A 23,318-nucleotide genomic window follows, 5' to 3' on the forward strand; every position below is an offset into this window, starting at 1 on the left:
TCCTCACAACCTGTTGGTGAGGTAGTCACCTTTTGCATGTGAGGAGGTAGATTCAGAGCGACCAAGGGATGTACTCAAGTTTATGAAGCTCATTAGCAGTGCTGGGCTGAGAAGGTACTAGTCTAGGCTGAATATTTGCATCTTTGTTTGACAAAGTCTTTGGGGCGACAGTTGGCAAATATGAGCTGTTTGAACTGAGCATAATCCTTCCTGTGAAAAAATGTCTAAATGCTACTAGCTACAGTTTAGCTGCTCGCCAAACCACATGGAGTTTCTCTCTGTGTCTTGTGTGATGCCCAGCATGTTGCAAAATTGCGATAAATGTGACATCATAAGAGGACCCTTTGCAACAAGGCTGAGTGATATATGGCCACGGTGGTACCATTGACCACCAAAAGGAAAATCTTTCTTGAGGCATGCTGTGTGGTTTTGTTCACGCTGCTCAAGGAGTACCAAATGTCCAGAGCCTGGAAATTCTTGAAACATTCTGAAACACACCAGCAGACCTCTGGTGCCACTTGGCCATGTCTCTTCTGACCTGAAAATGACAAGGCGTCAACTTTAGTGAACTCTAGGGAAAGGATAGGAGGACAAAAAGATAAGAGCATTTTTGACCTCTCTGTGACATTTGCCTCATAGCCATATTCATCTTGAAATACATTTCTCTTGGTTTCTATGATGTCATAGAGCCAGTTCCTCTACTTTAAGCATATTTCTCGAGGATCCCTGGTTCCTCTTCCAGCCCCGAGATGTTGGTGTTCCCCCGAGGTTTTTCCTCCTCTCTTATTCTATACTCTTCCTGGGCAATTGCACCTACTCCCATGCTGATGGTCTCCAGATTAATATTTTCAGCCCACGTGTCCTGCTCTCCACTGAACCATTCCATAATGCCAAATAAACATGTTAGAACTGCTGCTACGTTTATATTTGTCTTAATTTTGCTTTCTCTATTGAGAGGAAAAGATATAGCTAGGGAGAGATTTTTTTTCCCCGCCACATGTGAATTGATGTTTCCTTCAGCTTTTTATTATTTGCTATGTAATAAAGACAGGGTGCTTAGATATTTGTTTTGCTTCCTACTAGATATTCCTAGTTTAATTTTTACCGAGCTATCCATTGTGTCACTGTGTTTGTCCTCTCTTCTTTGTATGTGGACTTATACAAAAGTTACATATTCGAGGACCATTTGCAGATATTTAGTCTTTGTAGAATGTTTATGTTTGTTGGTAGAGTCTTTATAAAAGTTTAGACAAATTTTCTATAAAACTGATAAGGGCTGTCCTATTGGCCAAAACCAGAATAACGTGTTATTATTCTCTTGGTAATATGATTATTACTGGTGGTCCAGTGGCTGCTCATTTAAGGGGCCTCCCGCATAATCATATTTGTTATCAGCATACCAACTTCATTAGCTTTTTTATTAATCACCATTCTAAGCTAGTTGTTTACTCTTGTTTCCACAAAAACCAGAAACTGAGGCACAGTTCTGTCTGGAATCCTGAACAAAAACTAAAGGCTACACTAGGGATGTGATGTACAGCATGGTGACTATAGTTAATAATACTGTGTTGTATACTTGAAATTTGCTAAGAGAGTGGATCTTAAGTGTTTTCAACATATCAAAAAGCAAAAACAAAGCAAAAAAGTGATGGATGTATTAATTAACGTGATTGTATTTCACGTTACACAATTGTATGTTAATTGGTATATGTATACTATTTCACATTGTATACACATACCAAACCATTAATCGCACTGTATACCTTAAATATGTACATTTTATTTTTGTCAGTTATCCTTCAGTAAAGCTGGAAAAACCGCTAAAGGATAAAAAAAAATATCAGTCCTCCCACATTCCTCTGGGCCTCTTGGGATAGAAATATATTTCTACCCAGATTTCCATTTGGGGTGCTGAGACCAGTTAATCATACCAGGCCTAGCATCCCTGCCATCTTTGGCCAATGTCCAAAATAGAGACCCCTCTTGAAACCTCTCTTTTCCTGTCTTTCTATTCCCATACTGCCTGTGCTTCCTCTCCCGTGGCTCGTTTTCTGAGAGTTGTCTCTTTTCAAAATTATTCCCATGTTTCTACATGGAACATCCCACTCCATGGGAAAAAAATCCCCCAAGTCTTCTTCGACCTGCTGTATCTACTACACTGTCACCCAAATAATAGTTCTGAAATGCAAAGCTAATCATGCCATTCCACTGTTTGAAATCTCTTTATCTAGACAGGAAGAGTCCAAACCCCAAAGAAAGGCATACGAGATCCTTCTTAATTTGACCTCCACTGGTCTTATTTTTCGCATCCCTCTTCTTTGCTACGGTCACACCAAGTTACCTGTACTTTCTCTAATACACCACATTGTCTCTACTCTCCTCTCGGCCTTAGCACGTGTTGTTCCTTGTGCCTGAAACGTGACCTCCCCATGGTTTGGTTATTTGTTCTTCCTAATTCAGCTCAAGTGTACTTCCTCTGTGAAGCTTCCTTCTTCAGGCTGCTGGGAGCCCCTCTCTTGTCCTTCAGTAGCAACCTGTTGTCATCTTTGGCCTGAGTTGTCATGGCCAACACCCATTATACTTTGTCTCCTTGAGGGTGGGGACTGTAACTTGTTCATCTCTTGCCCTAGACCCTGGTGAGTTCCTCCTTACCCTTCAGTACCTTGCTCAAGTGTAATGCCCTCTGATGCCTCTGGGGAGTATTAGCTACCCTTCCTACAATGGCCTTCCAAAGCATCCCCTACCTTCCTGGGCACATACTAGACACTGTGTAAATGCTGAATGAAAGATTGAATTTATTTATGAAGATTTAGTGATTATCTGAAGATCACAGAACAATCCAGGAGTGGAGCTAGAATTAGCCATCCTTCTTTGGTTGGAGACAATTCTTTTGGGTTTATAAAAAGACCTAACCAGAAATCAACTCCAAAAATTAAAATTGCGGAGCAAGATGCACCTTAGTTCTTAACTGTAACATGAAAGGAAGTAGTTTCTTTTTCCAAGTGTTATGTTCTTAATACATTTCCCCAAAAGAAGTCTGTTCTGCCCATATATGACTTCAGTTCTGGAAAATGCTTTGTGTCACCCATACTGATCCCTTCCGTAGTTCACCAGAAGCCAGTGTTCTGGCTTTTGAAAGTCTCATACATGTTACTTTCTTCCAGAGGTTTAAGATCTGTTCTTTTTCTTACATAGCACCAGCATCACTTAGTTCAGCAGAAACAGGGGCCTAAGGCTAAGAAACGTAATCTAGCATGCTTGGAGTATTTGTTTGCTAGAATATAATGTATTACACCAACCTAGTGCTTTCCTACTCATCCTTCAATACCCTGCTGAAGTACTATATCTCTGATCTCTTTGAGAACCTCAGTTACCTTTCTGCTGTGTCCTTCCAAAGCATTCTGTGCCCACCTGGGTGCATCCATTGTATTCCCTATTGTATGTATGCCTGTCTACCATCCTCATTTAACTGTGAGCTCTTTGAAGCCAGGGACTGGTCTTCATTCACCTCTCTTTGTATACCCCCTGTACCTGACACAGTACCTGGTACATACGAATGTTGGTGGCATGGAGCTGAAAGGCAGGACAATGATGTTCTTTGGAACATCCACATCAAACACTTTCCTCATATGGGGAGGTATGATTATTGGCACTGATTTCTCATCCAGTAGGATAGCAGTCAGTGAAGGAGAGTCTTCCCTTCTTCTGAACTGCTGCAGTCCCTCTTTTTGTAGCACCCTTCAGTTTGTAATACACATGCCCTTGTTCTGTAGTTATATTTTTATCTGTGTATTTAATATACATTTTATATACAGTATGCAGCCAGAGATGAAACCCACTGCTCAAGTCTATAATGTCCCTCAGAGCTGGGCATTTATTTATCTCTTTACTCCCAGCACCTTACCATTAAAGGGGAGTAGGTCTCTGCTTTGGTCTTAGGATTCTTTGAAATGAAACTCAGCCAACAATCCACAAGAAGAAGGCATGTAACTGGTTTCTTTTCCTATAAAAAGCAATGTTAGGCTGACCTAAGATCTCCTCTTTTCCTCTCTTTATACAGCTGTGTAACCTATAGACCCTCATAATTAAGCTGGCCAGAAGAGTATAGGGCATGTCTAAGAGACCTGCAGAAGGCCACCAAAGCTGCCATGATTGTGAGTGCAGCAAATGTATTAGGCTCAATCTCTTTTTTTTTTTTTTTTTTGCCACACTGCACGGCTTGTAGGATCTTAGTTCCCTGACCAGGGATTGAACCCCTGGCCCTCTGCAGTGAGAGCACAGAGTCTTAACCACTAGACTGCCAGGGAATTACCCTAGGCTCAATCTTAAAGGAGAACGAACACTCTGAGATGACCATTGCTTGATACAGAATTATAATGGAGTTATATATATTTATTATAAACACCCAACTTTCCTTCCCTTTTTCTTCCCCAAATGTTTGTCAAGATGTGTTCTAGGCCACAGTCCCGCCTCCACAGGAGTCATTGGGAACTCAGGCCTGCTGACTCGAGTTCCTTGCAACAAACCCTGCTTCTGCTTTATCTGCAATTTTCCTACCGGGCTATCACGTCCTTCCTTTGAAGTGAGGGCTGGACCCTGTGCTCTCAGCCTGGGGGCTTCTCTGGGCTCCAGAAAGACTTAGGTACCTGGCAGCCTTCTCTTTGTGTGTGCGCTGGGGCAGCATAGCTGATCGAGTGCTGGAGGAGGGATCTGCTGCATGTCATGAGCCACATCTTATAGAAGTGGACAGTGGCAGCTGAGTAATGGGCAGCAAGGAGAATGAATTACTCGGTGGATCTGACAGCTCGTAAGTGAAGAACTTAGCTGGTACAGGAAAGCCATAGGGAAGCCAGCATGCTCGATTGTGAGGTCATCCTTCAGGCTTTTGGTTTCTAGAGGAATTTCATTGGGTGGATTACGGTCTTTTCTTAGACCCATGGACAGTCTTTTTTTTAAGACAAAAATAATCCTCTTTGGTGGCAGTAAGAGGTGGGGGTAGGAGATGGGGAATTCCTGCAACTAAGGCTATGGCCAGCTGGATGTTTATCCCCTATCATTTGTGAAGTGGGATAGATGGAAATTGGGCCTGGTCATGTCCCGTTCTTCCTTCAGCATTTGAGGGAAGCCCTTTGTTTTTAATAGATAGTATTTCCTCTTCCTTAACCATAGCCCCCAAATAAGATGCTGAGACACATGCTCAGCTCTTTTGTAAACTTAGGTTAAGGGGCAAAAGCTTGAAGAAGAGTTGCTGCATTTTACACTAGCTCAAATTCTTTGACCTCCAGTTCTGGCAGGATGTCTTTTTTTTGCAGGGAGGGGGGTAGCATATGAGCTTTGCTAAAATGATCTAAACTCCTAGTTTAGAAATATGTAATGCTAAGATCTCAGTTGGCCCCATGTAACTCTTCTCTTCAAATATTCAGTGGGCACCTTCCCTGTAGAAGGCCGATTTGGGTGTAGAACATTGAGAATAGAGCAAGTTCCTAAGACCATAAGCCATAAGGCGCATGTTCGAAAACAATGTCCAGACATCTCTCTGGTATACGAGAAGCCCTAGCAACTTTGGGAATTGAATTTTTAGGCTTGAGTTTGAAGGAATTTGTGGCTCTTTTGCCGTAGTGGATCAGGGAAGGGTATAATTATCACCCATGCATAGTAACAGCGAGCAGCTAGAACCCCAGAGACTCGAGATGTTGGTTTACCATATCCTGTTCACTTGGGCTGCTAGTCTGCATCTAATTTTTTCCATCTGACTGCTTCCAAAGATACTACATTCTCTTTTGAGAACTAGGAAATGTTTTATTACTAGGTTTTGCTTCCCTTTTCTATTTTCCACACGTTTATTTGAGGCATCTTTTATTTTCTTTAACACTTACAAAAATTTCTACCTCTGTTCTTTATGCATCTTATTTTCTCTTCTTAGAAGCATCAGTGTTGGAAATGAAAAGTTGAAGCCTGTAATAATGCATCAGTTTGCAAATATAAACACAGGTCAGATGATTATTAGCATTTTCTTGGCATTAGCTCATGCAGCATGCACAATACATTTAGAAGCTTAAGAAGTCATTCGAATAGGAAGTATTTGCCCCCTATAATATATGCAGTATATGAAGTCTGGATGCTGGGGTATACCTATCGATTTCCTTATTTGCAACCTGTTATTGAAATTTGCAACTATAATATGCTGGCTTATTGGATTTCATTACTGTGAAGTTCCTGCTACAAACAGTGGAAGTCACTCATCACAGAGAACAGGACTACAGCAGAACCGACCTCATTTGCTTGCGTGTGTGAGAGAGAGCATGAATGTATTCTGTGTGACCATGCCTTGTATGTGTGTCAGTAGTGAGCTATCTTTTGCAGGATCTAAGATTGAAATGAGGCGGCTGTAAAAAGAGCTAGTGCCTCCCTTACTTGTCCGGCTGCTTTTGCAAATCTGCCTAACAAGTAGCTCAGCAACTCCTGATCAAATGATCTTCGAAATGGCTTCCCTCCATTACACGCTGTAATGGTATCTCCCAGGCCAGGCTTTCTGAAACAGCACACCCCTGTCTCTGATAGCAGAGTTCCCTTGGTGAGTGCCCCAGAACAGACAAGCCCCAAAACAAGGCCATCTAAGAATTGGTCCTACCAGCCAACGAATCCTCTCGGAGTTCTGTCAGTAAATCTCCTAGCCTTGGGTCTTTGGATGAGACAAGCAGTTGAAGTCGGTAAGTACCAGCCTGAAGTGGGTTGAAATGAAAAAGCTAGAGCTGTCATATGAATATTCGGGGAGGATGAAAGTGCATATATGAAGAGAGAGAATGTGTGTGTGTTTGTGGGTTTACTTGGATCCATATTGTAATGGTGTCATGGGAGGGGAATTGAGGAGAGTTCGAGATTCTGGTCTCAGTTCTTTCAGTTATTTTGTGACCCTGGGGAAGTCGCTTAACCTCTATGCCTTGTTAATTTCTCATGTGGAAAATGGGGAGGGTGCTCCCTTCTTCACAAGTTGGTGTCCGGCTCAAATAAGAGCAAGACCTCAAATAAGCTCCTGGACATTATGAAGTCATGTAGTTAAAAATGAGGTGTCGATAATCCAATGGTAGCTGGCGTCTACATGATGCCCAGTTGCTTGGCAGTTAGACTAGTGCCAAAATTTCCAAACACCTTCTTAGCTCAGACCTGCTTGGAGTAGGCATATAGGCTTATTCAACACCAATAAAAACTTACTCAGAGCTTCAACAAAGGCATAGAACTTAGAGAGTTCCATTTCATTTCCTCACATGTGTATTTAATGCCTCCTGGGAACAAGGCACTGTACTAGGCAGTTTGAAAGAATTATGGTTATGACTGAGGGGTTCTTACCCTCAATGAGCTTATGATCTAGTGAGGGGAATGACATGTTTCATGACTATGTGCAATTTGAGACAAGATGGTGGCAATGCTAAGTTGGGCCCATCTGGCTGACTATTGTTAGGGGTCGGGCTCTTGTCCACCTTTTCTGGGAATGGGAGTGTGGGTTTAGGGCTGCTGAGGGACCCAGACCTGGCTCCTCCTCCCTATAAAATGAGCCCTTTCTCTCTTCTTTGGCATCTTAGCATATTATGGGAAATAATGTCTGAAAAGTTGCTAGAAATCTTCAGATACAAGTTGCTGTAAAAATGTAAAGCAAGGTATAAACATTCTTTCAAATGATAATACATTGTCCCCTTTGTAGAAGGCTAGATGATTTTTTTCCTTTTTTCTTTTTTTCTTCTTTTTTGGCAATTGAAAACAGTTCACTACATCTTCTTACACTGTCAGTCATAAGTGTCTGGCTGGTTGGTTCAGTTGCTAAGAATGTGTCCAAGATAAAGTGAGTTTAGTATCAGCATAGGATAGTTAGCAAAGCATCATTTGTTTCCCCATCACAGTTTATCCCGGGAAGCTCAGCTAGCCATCTTGAAAATGTCTGCTTCTGTTTACAAGGGAGCCCAAGAAAGAGCCAGCAAGTAACTCTTGGATCCTTTTTCCCACCACCGAAGAATAATTCAGTGTATACATCATTCTTATAGTAAAAGCAGTAACCTCATCCTGAAATACGAAGAACAGTCCAGTGTTGATATCATTGTCTAAGGAGACATTGGCTGACTTCAAATCTATGTTTACTTAATACCTCCAAGTCTGGAAGCTGTCATTTAAAGTCCACTTTTTCTTGATCTATAGAGCTAATTCTTGTTATAAAGATTTACCCAATTCTAGAAATTTGAAATGCTCTCATGTTCTGTTAATGTCTAAACATAGTGAGAGTTCTTTGACTTGTTTACTACATTTTTGAGATCCTAAAATCAGTCTTATTTCATGTGTGCTCTTGTCAGTTTAGCTGTCATCTCATCAGCTCTAGGTGTCTTGCAGCCAACCCTATTCTTTATGTAGGTATCTCAGAAACATTAGGAAGTTCACCCTGGAAATTTCCCCTGGGCTACATCTCATTCCTGTGTTAGATCCTCTAGTTTGATATGACAGGGATATAAGCAATATTGATGTGCTCACCAATTTATAGTAATGGCCTTGTGTGGTTGGTGGTTTGGGAGCTTTACCTCTGGGTTTATTAGGCCATGGCTGTGCATCTGCCGGCCTGGGCTTTTGTTTTTGAAAGGAGGCCATTATTAGTTTGTCTCTCATTGGGAAAATATGCAAATAAACAGTTATTTAGATTTTTGAAAGCAGACAGAATAATACAGACATATGGGTTGTCTCTGATGGCACCAGATTGGATGAAAATATTTAGTGCAGTTGCTAATGGCTTAATAGATGATCTTTGCAAGTTGTAGGGCCAGTATTTCTGTAGTCTCACCCTTCACACACCTGGCTGGAGCATCTGTGGCAAATGGGCACAATTGGCATTTTTGACTGTATCCAATTCAACACATATGCCATGGTATGAATTTTGGCCACATTAGCTAGAGTATACTTGAGCACCTGTCTTTCCCCTTGACTCCTAGAACATGCAGGCTGGCGGCTTTCTTTTGTTTGTTTGTTTGTTTGTTTGTGGTACGTGGGCCTCTCACCATTGCGGCCTCTCCCATTGCGGAGCACAGGCTCCGGACGCGCAGGCTCAGCGGCCATGGCCCATGGGCCCAGCTGCTCCGCGGCATGTGGGATCCTCCCAGACCGGGGCACGAACCCATGTCCCCTGCATCGGCAGGTGGACTCCCAACCACTGCGCCACCAGGGAAGCCCCTCTTTTGTAACCTACTGAATATTCTCTGAGGGTTTAGTTTGTCACCACATTAAGAGAATGCATTTTGGAAGAATGAGAGAATAATGACAATTATTTATAATCCCTAATCATTTCATCTAAAGTTGCCATGCATCTTGATAAAAGTTTTCCTCTGAAGTACTTTGCAGCAAATCTCTGTGTCAAAAGGCAACTCAGTGAAGGGTGTGTGTGTGTGTGTGTGTGTGTGTGTGTGTGTGTATGCACCTGTGTGTGCATGCCTGCCCTTGCACTTGGCGGGTGGGAGTGGGGAGTAGAGAAGAGAGCGAGAGAAAAGGGAGATAAGGAGGGAAGGAAATAGAGGATTAATCTTTCTTAGTACTCTGAATGAGGGATGTTCTGGCTTCTTGGTTATCATGAGACAAGAGGCTCATTTCTTACTGCTGATGAATTTCAACTGTAATTACAGAGCATCGGTAAGCCACATTCAGTCCCAAGGGCTGGACAAAAAATACACTGTCCACAAAAGCCATTTGAATTCTCTCTGAAAAACCTAGTAGCCAAGTCTGAAAGCAATTTGTGAACAAACTGTTGCTGGTTGTCCATTCAGATTCCTCCACAATGCTAAGAGCCACATTCTAAAAGTGAAATGAAATGGCCTGTGGCTGGATCCAGTGTGACCTGCACTTGCAAGTTTCTGCTGTGTTGCAGAAGCGAACAACAACAGTTAAACTTAAAAGATCAACAGTTTTTCGATTGGGTTCCTGGAGAATAATGGCACTTTTGTACAATTCTTGAAATAGAGCCTACAGCCGCCCCAAACAAAATAGTCTCTTTCAAGATCTTGGAAATAATGACCTCATAGGCAGATTGAACCAGCAGTCCATTAATAGTATCCTTTGTAGAAAGCTGTCTCAGGGGAGGGACGGGGCTTAGTAAATCGGCATTGTTTACAAACATAACAGAATAGAATCCCCCTTTTTCTCCTACGTTTGTGGAATAGTCGGAGACACCTCCCACTTGGGAAGCAAACACATTAACAGCAAGGCTTCCTTACAGGGCCCTACCCTTTCTCCATGGGTCACCTAAAAGTGTGCTTTGAAGCACTTGCTTTGAAGGTGAGTTAGAGATAACAAGAGTCTCCAGCCCTATTCCTTTGTCACCAACTCAGAATTATTTGGAATCGTGAGAAGAAGATGAAGTTGTGCCTTGTAAAGAGTCATGAAGAACTGACGTAATATCAGGATAATTTGAGCAAAACCAAATCTGAAATGTCTAGGTAAACGGAGTGATTATTTGCTTCATGTTCCTATTGTGGAAGTAGATAAAGATTCTTCAATTTCAGTAACATCTCTGTAAAAGAGGTTTATTCCAGCCCCTCTTACAACCCCTGATAAGTTGAATGGAATTAAACCAATTCCAGTTTGCTGGGCAGTTGAAAGGTGTGCCATCTAAGCTGGGTCCCTTGCAGAATGCCTGTGATATGGACCACAGCAAATGTGTGGTATTCAAATTTTGGGCAGGGATTTCTAGTCTACTATAGGAGAGTATAGTGTGAATTTTATATCCCAAGTAGCCCTTTTTTCCCGACCTGAAAAGAAACAGGGCATCTACCTTTTGAGTCTCTACCCAGAGAGAATATTTAGGAACAAAAAAGGCCATTGTTACCCACACCTAATGATCCAGAACAATGGAGCCTAGTATTTTGGATTACGTAGGTGCACTAGAACCCTGACTGGCTCAGACTCCTACTTGCCTTATTGTGTAAGGTCAACTTTGTATATCATGTTAAAGAGGGTATGTATGTTTCTCTGACTTCTGTCATCTCAACTTAACTAACATGTCCTCAGAAAATAGATATCATCTAGAATGCGGTGGCTTTCTCTCCCTGTGAGACACAGTTTTCACTATTTTCTAGGTATTACCTAGAATCCTCAGTTCTTTTGCAATAACCTTCAAACTTCATTATTTTTACCAACTTAGATTCTGTATATTGAGCTTTAGTTAATAATCACCACATATTCGGGCATTATTTTTGAAGCCAGAAAAGTAAAACAGACAAAGCACACACAGAGAAAAAAACAGTGCTTTTATTCTGGTGGCAAATTCTTTTTAGTGACTAAATTAAAACCATGAACCCATCTGATACAGGATACCACTGGTGAAGTCAGTCTTAAACTCACTTTTCTTCTGGAGAAAGAATGAATTTAGAAGGACCAAAATCAAGATGTGAAAGGGAATGTAGACCCATTAGCACTGATTTCATATATTTACCAGCAGTATCTATGAATATAATTGATCCTTGACACCACAGTTAGGTTTTCATTTTACCTTGTGCTCTAGTTTCACCCGTATAGGAAAATATGAGACTTAATCAAGCTGGTGGTGACAAAACATTTACTACTGATATTTTCACTGTCATGATTCCTGAAAAAAAAATACAGATTTGGTCTTAATTCATTAGGATAATGCAAAGCATGACAGTTAGGCAAAGGAAAAGAGAGATCTCTTGTCCAAACCAAGGTCAAACCAATCATTGTTAGTTGGCAGTCACCTGTGCAGATGGAGAAACTATTAATTGATACTCAGCTATTTTTGAATACATACAGGCTCTATATATTTGAGAAAATTTAAAACAGTAAAAATTTCCACATAACATAATGTAACTTAGAATTCATTACTGAAAGTAATAAACACATTGTAACCACTGAAGGGCTGAAAAGAGCTATGGTAGATAATTTCTCATTGTAGCAGGTAATGAGGAGACCCCTGTTTTTGTTGTTGTTGTACTTAGGTTGGTTAATAGTAAATGTTATTGGAATAAAGTGATATGCCAAGTTGTGTATGGGGAGCTCATACACTCCTAAATTAGTGCTGGTTAATACTTGATGAAATTACAGAGATTTTGTTGCAGTGGGATTTGATTTTCCTTGTATTCGAACTGGAGATTCACTTGCAAGGTACTCTTTTTTTTTATATTGAAGTATAGTTGATTTACACAATGTGTTCATCTCTGCTGTACAGCAGAGTGATTCAGTGATACATATATATACATTCTCTTTCATACTCTTTTCCATGATGGGTTATCCCAGGATATTGAATATAGCTCCCTGTGCTCTACAGTAGGACCTTGTTGTTTATCCACTCCATGTATAATGGTTGGCATCTGCTAATCCCCAACAACTCCCACTCCATCCCTCCCTCCCCTGCCCTGTCTCCCCTGGAAGGTACTCTTCATGCCTGACATGCATGGGAAGTGTCAGGGCCCTAATGCAAGGACTTGAATGAGAATGGGAAGACAGCTGGAAGCAGAAACATTTCCCTGTGGAGTTTGTGCTTTTCTAGTTCACTTTACCCTCCAGTGGGATGAAACCTGAATGTATTGAACCCTCAGCACAAGATACTAAAGAAGAATGAAATTAAGAGCAGATAAGTTGTTAAAACGAGACTGGTTCTTACCACCCTGTTACCCCTGTCAACTCCCTTGTTCCCTGTTCCAGGACATAAAATATGACAAGGAGGAAGGTTATGGTGTCTCCTCACGAAGCAGTCCTCTCCTTGGAACTCCTCTGCTTTATCTTCTACCTGCTCCTTGAAGATGGGGCATTTCTTCCCCTAGCAGTCCACCCCAACTCTGCTGAAACTACCAGGTTTACTAGATTGTTTCTCAGTTCTTTCTCATAAAACAGTAGGGTGTGTTTTGTTAATCAGGTGCACACAGGTAAGAATCAGACGCCAAAGGCATCCCAATGTCAAAGCAACTAACAGATGACTGTTGTGGGCCATTAAGTATCAACAGCCAGGCCTACGTCAATTCCAGACTCCAAGGAAGTTGTGCTACCTGACCACGATGATCATGAGGATAGAATTTTTTAAAGAAGAAAGATTGGAAATTGTTCATTAAAAGACTGAGTGGACAGCAGAAAATAGAGTGTCACTGGGGGAAAAGGAAGGGACCTTAGGTGTTTGTGTCTACATATTGAAAAGCCATTCATTATTGCCTTCGCTTTCCTCTTTGGGAAATTGCATCGTTGGGCTTTAGGCAGGCAGCTCCCTTCCCTCTAGAAAAGAAACCCTTCAAAATGGTCAGTGCCAAACCCGAGATGACATGAGATGAATGCTTTTGTTTCTAAGATGTTAGACTCCCCGTATTTACCAGGTTGTCTTTTAAACCTCCCTTAACTCCTGTGTTCTCCTCCTCTTCTTTAGGAGCTGTGCCATCAGTTGTAACTGAAAATGTCTGACGGTCTGGATAATGAAGAGAAACCCCCAGCTCCCCCACTGAGGATGAATAGTAACAACCGGGATTCTTCGGCGCTCAACCACAGCTCCAAACCACTTCCCATGGCCCCTGAAGAGAAGAATAAGAAAGCCAGGCTTCGCTCTATCTTCCCAGGAGGAGGGGATAAAAGTAAAGTATCAGTGACCGGGCATTGAAAAGGGGCTAGTTTATTCTTTCATTGTCACTTTCTTTCTCGAGTAGTCATGTCTTGAGCATGGGCTGTTCAGGGCCTGCCTGACCTTTGCAGCTACACCTTCAGAGGTTGTATTTTGTCAGAGGATAATGTTTGATTGACTTACTGTGGGTTTACAGAAAATACACTGATGCTGTGTTTGCCTTTCCCATAGCCTTGAATTCATAGTGGTAAGCCCAGGGAAATCATAGCAACAGTACTGTCTTAAATATATGAGTAGTGACTTTCTTTCTGATAACTTAAAGGAGAATTTATAGTAATCCCTTCCTAACTGCAAGTTGCCCTTATTGGGAATTTGAGTATACATGGATTTACTTCTGTATACCTTTTTGACAACCATGAAAATTTCGAATTGAGTATACGGAAGTCAGTCCAAGTGCCCCATTATTGTCTCTCTGACTATATCACAAGGTGGGAAGAAACTTCTGAGCCATTTGTTTCCTCTCCCATTCTTCTGCCAGTCATCCCCTACACAATCAGCCCTTTTTGCACCGAGTATCCCAACAATATACTATCATTTATCCTTGTGTTGTTCATAATACCATTTGGTCCTTAAATGTCATACGCTGACACTTTGTAACATTGGGAGATATAAAATCTCTAGTAAGTAATTGTCAGGTTGCATTAATTAGCATAAAGCTTAAACATGGCTTCTATAAACGTGACTATTGCGGCGGAAGAGAGTAAAGCCAAGTACAAGGACTCCGGCACCAGAGAAAGTTGCTAAAGGGTAAGAGGGGTGGTGTCTCTTGAAGAGAAAAGGGACACTCTTGATCTTCTCAAAGGTAAAACAGATAGCTTTGTAGGTCGTTTATATGGTATTAAAGAATTCGTACCGTAAGGAAAGGTGAAACTCTTATTAGGGCCAGTATCACCTCTTGTAGACCTGTGTCACTTAAGAGTTGCTTTATCCCTCGTGACCCAAGGATGGAAAAGACGGAAATGATGTTAAACCCTGGATCGAAGACAAGCAAAGAAATAAGAAAACACTTTCCATGCAAGGGACCTGCCATCATGCAAGAAGAATTTTCAAAGACATGTTTTCAGACACCGAAGTGGGTCCCGAGAAAAAGTATTGCCAGGAGCAAGGGATGGTTTGACAAATGTATGGTGCACCATGACCCGGAGACCAAGTCACCTGATCCTGCAGCTTCTGTGTTGTATCTGCCACAACTGCAGAAAGCGACTGAAGAGGGGAATTATGTGCCTGCACGAGTCTTTGGTGCTGTCGAGACCACCATGCTTTGGAAGCCCTTGAACAATCCCATTTGCCCTTTTGAAGAACACGAGCCAACTGATGCTGACATGAGGTCAGCCGAAACAGAGAGGCTGATGTTTCTGTTTTGTGCTAATACTTCAGGTGACCTCATAGTGAAACCATTACCACTCTACAGAAAACTAGGCCCATGTCTTCTCAGAGGAAAATCCGAGCTAAGTTGCCAGTATACTGGCATGCAAAGAGAAAAGCCTGGATGACTCCCTCTCTCCTTAGGAATTGTTTGAACAGTGCTTTCTTGTGGAAGCTCAAGACTACTTACAAGAAAAAAGTGTTGAATTCAAAGCCCTACTGATTCTTCACTGTCCTTTTGGTGCCGCAGGTGCATTTGCCAATGTGCATCCTGATGTTAAGGTTGTCTTTAGAACCAGTTGCTTGTTTCAGGTCCTGGAGCCCTTAGATCGGTGTTTGATCCAGCCATTCAGGAAGACTTAGGCCAAACTAATGTATAACTTTGTTATTCAGAATCTCACAAAGATTCCTCTGTCTGAAGATCCTAGTGCATGGGATTCCTACACCATCACCAATGCTGTATTCTTCATAAAATAGGCATTAGATAGTTTAACAGAGCCTGTCATTAATGTGATCTGGGAGAAGATTTGGCTAGAGATGGTGAAATATCTTTCAGTGATTCCTTCTGAAGACAAAAAGTCTTTGGATGAAACAGAACCTGTAGGTGAGGGTGAACATTTGGCACAGGAGCAGTCATTGGCTGAAGTTGAATCTGAGCTGGTTGATGCTGATTCACGTGATGTGCTGGGCTGGAGGATGACTCAGGAAGCTCCTGGGGCTGCAAAGGTGATTATCATAAGTTATGATAAAGATAATTAGGAAGCTATGGCACTGCAGACAAATACAATTATAAGCAACAGGAGAAAAATGTTAAGAACAAGATTAAATCCTCCCCAAGAAAGTAATGAAAAAATGGGTACCTTTACCTGTCAAATCTTACGTGTTCAAAGCTTGAGTGATTTGGCAGAATTCAGTAAAGAAGTGCTATCACGCCTTCCAAAAGAAATCACATTGGATAGAAACCATCTTCGGCAGAACTTAAATCATCAGATGGTGCCATTTAATACCATTGCTGGACAGCTGATAAACTGCCTTTGTACAAAGCTTGAATGATTTAATTGAACTCTATAAAGAGGTGGAGTCTTTCTACAACACCATGTTTGGAAGAAAGCAACCTCAGAGGAGCCTAAATCATTGAGTCGTGCCATTTAAGTATCTGTGTCAGACAGCGGATAAGCTGCCTTCAAAACAAACTTAAATGGTTTAATTTGAGCTCTCTATACAGAAGGGCTAAACTGTCTTCAGAAGAGACTTGAGAAGACAGCATCTTCAGAAGAGCCAAAGTCATTAAGTCATGTCACTTAACTTCACTTGCTTGGTAGGGCTAAAGCCCCAAACAAGTTGTTATAATCTCAGGACTGGACTTTGATGAAGACTCTGAGAGCATGAAGATCCATGATTTGGACTAACAGTCCACCTCTGTTCATTGCTTCACTGTCACCCCCATTTTCCACTGCCATAATGAGTGGTACGTCCTCATCACCTCTGGAAACCATCTCAAGATCTAAACGGAAACTATACAGAGCCTATCACTTTTACTAATTTAAGCTATGTAAACTCTCATTATTCTTTTTATGTAATGTACTGTTATTGTTTTACTGTGCAAAAATAATTTATGAGGGCGTTCAAAAGTTTACGTGACCTCAGTTCCCCTGCCCTTTATTTCACCTTCTAAAATTATAATTTCCTCAGCTGAACTCTCCTACCTAGGTGGGGGGGGGGTCATTCAGGAACTTGATCTTCATAGGTAAGGAGGGGTTACTATTTCTGTGTTTCTACCTCTTGGTGATTACTTGGATTATACCACAGTCAGTCTTGAATGAATGGAAAGAGCACTGGACTTGGGTTCTGGAGACCTGCTTTCAAGTCCAGCTCTGCCACTGATTATTGTGACTTTGTGCTAATCACTTAGTTTTTTGGATCCTCAGTTTCATCACCTGTTAAATGAAAATAATAAGACCTGGCCTCCCTAGCAAAATATTTTTGATAATCAAATGTAATTCTAAATGTCAGAGTGCTATTAAAAGTGAAATTTTAAAAGTGCTAAATAATTGTGAGGTGTTATTACCTCTATCATTCTGGAACTTACAAACAAACAACTAAAAAACTAGGTTTTAGAATTCATTTTTCTATTTTAAGTAACTTTGTCCCTAACTAGAATTTATATGTCAGTTACAGGAAATTTTAAAAAGAAAGTTAAAATTACCCATAATTTCACAAGCCAAAGATAACTAACTGGGTTGGTGTTTTTCCACCCAGTTCTTCTTCTCATCATAGAGAAATTGTTCATCAATGATAAAAACTTGGAAAATAAAGACAAGAATATAGAAACAGTAGAAATCACCCATATTCACAAATCTCAGAGACAATGTTAATATTTTAGTGGCTTGATTTTCCAGACTTTTTAAAATGGCTATATATACATATACTTTTTTATATAGTTAAAATCATAACGTATACAATTTTATATCCTGCTTTTTCACTCAACATTTTATCATGAACACTTCCCTATATTTTAAAAAAGCTTTCATAAATATAATTTTTGATGGTATATAACATTTCATCGTATAGTAGCATCATGGTTTACTTAACCATTTATTTTGTTCATTATTTGGGATCCTATCCAAATTTTTGTCCTAAATAATGTCACATTGTCTATTTCCTTAGTTAAATGAAAATGCTTGCTTTGGTGACAGCAGAGGTTTTTGTTTGTTTTAAGGGGTCTCTTTAATAGCTACATTTCATTGACCAAATGGAACTTCAAGAGACAGGTAGAAGAAAAACAAGTAGTAAAAGTAATTTCCAGATTGAGGACCTGTCTTTGTTGGAGGGCTTTCCAGAGGCTGAATCTTGGTGTTAGAGCAAAGTAAGAGGGACAGTTTGCCACGAAATTATATGATGCTTCACCTTACAAAAGTTCTCAGAATTTAGACCAGGAAAAGGACATCCTGAACAAGTGGTTTGATGTTCCTTTATGGACCCTGTGAAGTGTGAGACTGATCAGGTTTCTCTTTTGTTGGCTACTAGAAAGCGTGGAGCCAGATGTATGGCCCCTGCCTAGCGCTTGTAATGGGCCTCTATGGTATGTATGCACTTTGTATAGCTTTCTTCCAGGCTCCGTTTTATGTGCCTATCTTTGTTCTATTTTTTTTTTCCTTTCATTATATCGACTTTGAATTTCTGCTGCTATCATACTGTATTTTGTGCATTCTTGAAGGCGTCTTATATCTATTTTGGAACAAGGTGGGGAATAAATACATGGATGGGTAAATAAATACATGAAAAAATACATGAATAAATAAAACAATAAGGCAAAGGCAATGAGGCAAATGAATCAGCCAGGACTCTGAAAATGGCGTAGTACCTCTAAAAATAATGTTAAGGACTGGAAGCTTGGAAGAACATGTGGGAAAGAAGCAGGTGAGGCTGCCTTTGGAGGTGATGTGTCCTATGTGACGTCTGTGTCGTCTGAAGCGTGCTTATGCGTCTTGTGTCTTGTGCTGTACTAGAGCATTAGGTGTGCTTCAGGGGGCATGCAATGCTGTATGAAGGGCTGTGTCTTTAGTGAGCACAGTTCATGTGCATTTTGTTTGTGGGAAATCGAGAGATTTGGGAGCTGGTGAGCCTGCAAATGGAAGTGAAGGCCCCCCTTCCTGGAGGCATACAAGGGGATAGTTGGATAAATCAAATCAAGACAAATAGGAAGTGATCTGTCATTTACTGATTAGTTCCTACGTGCCAAGCTGTGTGACGGGCACTTTATGTGTATTGAGTCTTTACATCCTTACAACTACTCTGTATTAACCTCTTTTTACAGATGAGGCCATTTAAGCTCAAAGCGTTTAAGTAGACAGCCTATAGGGTCACATAGCAAATGATAGACGCCAGAAATCTCCCAGGTGTCTCTGATTCCAATACCTATGCTTGTGCTACTCTATCACACTGCCTTGCAACAAGACAAAGGGATAGGTGGTAAACTATGTTCCTAGCATCCAAAAGCCAGCAGTGGCTTTCATTTTTCCTTAAGAAGATGGCAGTGCACTTTGAAACATCTCTGAATTTCAGAAGAGGGGACTTTTTATTGCCACTCAGAAAGAAAGAAAACGTTTTTTCATGTCTTTTTGGAAAGAAATGATGGCAAGAAAATATTCTTGACAAGAGAGATGTGCTAACATTTGATTTGGGTGTTTGATGGGTTAGATTCTCATTTGGTATGTGTACTTTATTGGCTTACATATTGCTTACTTTAGAAGGTTGAGGTTCTAAATTGAGTGTGTTCATATATGTGAAAAAGTTCTTTTTTAAATTTTACTGAAGAAAAAGTTCTTAAAGTGCCGTATAGTTTTGTTATTGTATTGCATACACATTATTGTGATAATGCCTAGAGTATGTTATCTTCTATATACACTACACAGCAGGAAACATTACTGTGCAACAATTATATTAAAGAAGACTCAGTTATCCTTTATGGTCTTGTTACTCAAATGTTTTGGTCAATACACGTTATTAACTTTCATCTAATTAATGCACAATAAAAAATACTTAGTGTGATAACTAGACTGAACAGTATGCAGTCTTTCTTCGGTGATGCTGAAGACCCTTTGGGATCTTTCAGTAGCTCAAGGTTATTTTCCTTGCACTAACTATGAGTGGGAGTCTCAATTAATTGAGGGTTCTGTTAGCAGAAAGTCAGATGTCAGAGACGACTACATCCTGAATGGTGTTTACGTTCCTCTTGGTTCTTCAAATGTAGACCATACAGCTCAGCAAAGAGTGCTCTTTGGAGGTCACTGCCTTGCCCTTTGGGGAACGAAAGGGCATGGCATCTTGCTTGTCCTCCATGGTCAGTGCTCTGCCCCGGAGAAGAGCCTCCTGCACTACTCCTTTACTCCTAGAAGTCCTCTGTGTTTGAAATGGGAAGAAGGTGGGGTAAGGATGCACTCTATCTACTAGGACCTGTGCTTCTACTTCAAGGCCCGTAAACAGGGAAACTGGGCACAAATATGGTGGCCCAGTAGAACCAGCAGACAAATTCAAGAAAAGTATGGAATGTGGGATTGGGAGATAAATAGATGAAAGGAGAGAAGCAACGGGGAGAAATAAATTGAGAGAGGAAGTAGTGTATGAGAGGGAGATTAGGAGATGGAGAAGGTACAGGAAGTGGATGAGAAGAGAGGAAGACAGAAAAGAGATGTATCAAACATGAAGAGGAAGGGTTGCAAAGAGAGTGAATTTGACACCAGCTAAGGGATATGAAGTTGCTTTCCTCAAAACAAATGAGGCCTTCCTCCACCCCTTTCAAACTTATTTTTGCCCTATATCATTATCCACATGATCAGAAGTGTCCAGTTGAGGACATGGCCTCATGTTTGCCTTTTGTTTTCCAACATTTTCCATTGAAATTGTTGCATGTGTGAATTGGGTGTAAATGAGAGTTGGAACCGGTGTGTGTTGCCTGGAAGATGATAGGTAAGAGTCATGTTCATAATAATTTGCCAGAATGATCACTTTGGCTGAAAGTTTTTGAAGATGATACCACTGAAGGTGATGGCTGTCTGCTTGTATGTGAGTGGGAGTCACTAAAAGGGCTCACATGGGACCATCATTTCCTTTTCCCTATCATCCTCATGGAACACCCAACCTCTGAATTGGGCTTGTAGCTACTCTTGCGGAATTGGGTACCACTTTGTGTTTTTATCTATTAAAGGCTGCTGGTTTATGGAGAGCATATATTGTTTTTCATAGCCACTGAAGACCTGACAGGAGGAAATGGGCTTACTGTTCCACCAGAGGGAATGGAACTAGCCATAAAGAAATTCCAGATATGCCGATTAAATATTATGAATTACCAAGGGTGAAATTTTATAGGTTCTTTATGGGGGGGGGGGGGTCTCATGACTTTAGCAGGTTCTACCTGAAGGAAGGTGAAGGAACCTTCCACCATGGGCCTTCCCAACTATATACTTCTGGCGTTTGCTAATATAATGAAAGATGTAAGAGCAGTGAATGTTTAAGATAGCCCAGTTTAATCTCCTTTCTTGGTAGTTATATTTGCAAGGACATCATTCATAGCATGGAAGTGCTGGGTTTAAGTAGTGACAGATTACTTAATTCTCCAGCAAACACAGTCACCCTGCTAATAACGTATATTCCTAGTGAGATGATGTGTTTTGGATGGTAGTTGTAGGGATGTTACAGCGTTCAATGTACTTTCATATCAATCACCTTCTTCAAACCTCCTGTGATGGGGGCAAGGTTTATCCATTTTGCAGAGGAAGGCAGAAGTTTAGAGAGGTTAACTGACCTCCACAAACTTGCCCCACTACTAATTACAAAGCAAGTCTGGCCTAGAATTTAGATCCCCAACTCCTGGTCCAGTGGCGGTTGACTATTATACCGCTTGCCATAAAATGAGAGTCACCTAACTTGTTTTGAAAATAGGTTTTGGCCAATGGAATATGCAGAAATGGAATTTTGACGGAAGCAGGTGAAACTTAGGTGAATCTAACCCATTTTCTCAATCAGCAGTTAACAACAGTAGTCATGCCTTTTTATAAGTTACTCCTCCTGAGGGCCTAACTTGCTAGCAGAAAGTAGCAGCCTTTGTAAAAAAAAGAAAATAGTTAAAATATTTTTCCCTGATTCCTGTGTTATTTTTTTTGCCTTTAAAATATTTTTCTATTACAAAAGTAATATCTGATATTGTTATAATTAAAATAAAGAACTATATTAAAATAGAAGACAAGAGTCACCTCTCATCCCTCTCTTTAGGTTCATTCATAATCCAGTATTTAAGGATTTGGTCCCTTTTCCTCATTTACTCAACATCGGTTTCCTTTTCTGCTCAGAATCGGTATGTATTTTGCCCAAGATCCTAGGTTTAAGCAGAAATATATCTGTTATGTAGAACCTCTTTTACCAACCTTGCACTATCAATTTCTTTAAATTCTTAGAGCCAAGAATAAAATCTATTTTTATGCCTAACTTTCCATTGTAGTTACCACATAGTAATTTCAAGTATTTCCAATGGGAAAAATAAATTTTGAAGGCCCACAAAATGTCATTCTTTCTACCAAAAAAAAAAAAGAGGAAAACTAGATAATCTCTCCCCTCTGTAAGGGAAAATATACACTTCCTGAATTCAGGAGGTGAGGAATTCCTGTGGGTCCCCTCTCATAATATGTCCTCAAACAGGATATTTGTTTATAGAGCAGAAGTGCCAGAAACTAGAACTGTCTTTGCAGAAGTCAGTCCCCCTGGAACTGTTGCCTTCACAATGAGCACTCGCCTTTTTGACACCACCTGCAGGGCTGCTGTTGCCATAGAAAGAACTGTTTCAGGATACTTAGTCTTACCCGAATTATAAGACCTCAGACATTTTCCCGGCTGGGGGCTAGGTAGGTAGGCAGTTATGGAACGGTGTGCTCAGTGACCCACAAAGCAGAGGATGGAGCAAAATGGCATTTTTTAACTTAAAAAACACCAACTCCAGTACTTAATTTACTTTCCTGGTAGTAAAGTAGACACTAAGGCATTTTAATTCTTGAAAGACCACAAAGGTAACATTTTGTAAACGATCTTTGTGAGGCATTGCCTCTTAGTGAATTGGAGAAATTATCAAACCACTGAATGCGCCTCTCACCCAGCTAAAGAGTGACCAAGTCCCTAAGGGTCGTCTATTGGGAAAAGTAAAGGTTGTCACCCATAGGAGATGAATGGCCCTTTAAAAATACTTCTGTATCCTTCCAACATGGCGTTCCCAGAGCAAAGCCCAGGAATATTGAAGTGAAAAACAAGTATTTTAGTATGATGGATCTCTAACCCTGACGCCCTCACTGCCCCTGCCAGAAATGACCCCATGTTGGCGCAAGTTGTTTGGCCTCAGGAACACAACACTGAGTACAGATTGCACCTGGGTAGGGGGAGCACCACAAAGCGGAGAGAGGAGGGAGGGCTTCTAGTGTCAAGCTAGGGGTTGTAGGACAAGCGACCCTCCTAGGAGAGCTCCAACTCCAGCAACTCCAGTATGAGCCTCCTAGCAAAATGTTTTTTTAGACCTCCTTTGTCTCAAAGGAACTTTCTGGAAGATCACAGGATAGAGACATGTGCAACCAGCCAATGCCTAAATCTGAGTTGCATGCGGACTTTGAGCCCAGATCTAGTTTATTAGCTATCTCAGTTTAAAAATGAGATAGAACAGAATTGGATGTTAATGTCGGCTTACCTGGAGCATCTTTTGTAGTTCACTTATATGCTTTACTCAGAAAAGATTTGTGCCTGCTTTTTATGTGCCTAGCTCTGCACTGTGTCTCGT

At 40.9% G+C, this 23,318-nt stretch overlaps 1 protein-coding gene across 6 annotated transcripts in view; it reads left to right on the plus strand.

The window, feature by feature from the left end:
- PAK3 (p21 (RAC1) activated kinase 3) overlaps window positions 1–23,318 on the plus strand; it is a 122,534-nt gene that overhangs the window by 12,567 nt on the left and 86,649 nt on the right. For 5 of the 6 annotated variants that reach the window (XM_082610615.1, XM_082610614.1, XM_082610616.1 and 2 more), the window contains one exon: window positions 13,391–13,592. In XM_082610615.1, the coding sequence (XP_082466741.1) occupies window positions 13,418–13,592 (175 nt within the window). In that variant the 5' untranslated portion in view covers window positions 13,391–13,417. Of the gene's footprint in view, window positions 1–12,681; window positions 12,832–13,390; window positions 13,593–23,318 lie in introns of all 6 variants that reach the window. The other variant, XM_082610617.1, reaches the window with a different exon arrangement.

Source organism: Mesoplodon mirus, assembly GCF_964341445.2.
Source record: "Mesoplodon mirus genome assembly, chromosome: X".
NCBI lineage: Eukaryota > Metazoa > Chordata > Mammalia > Artiodactyla > Ziphiidae > Mesoplodon > Mesoplodon mirus.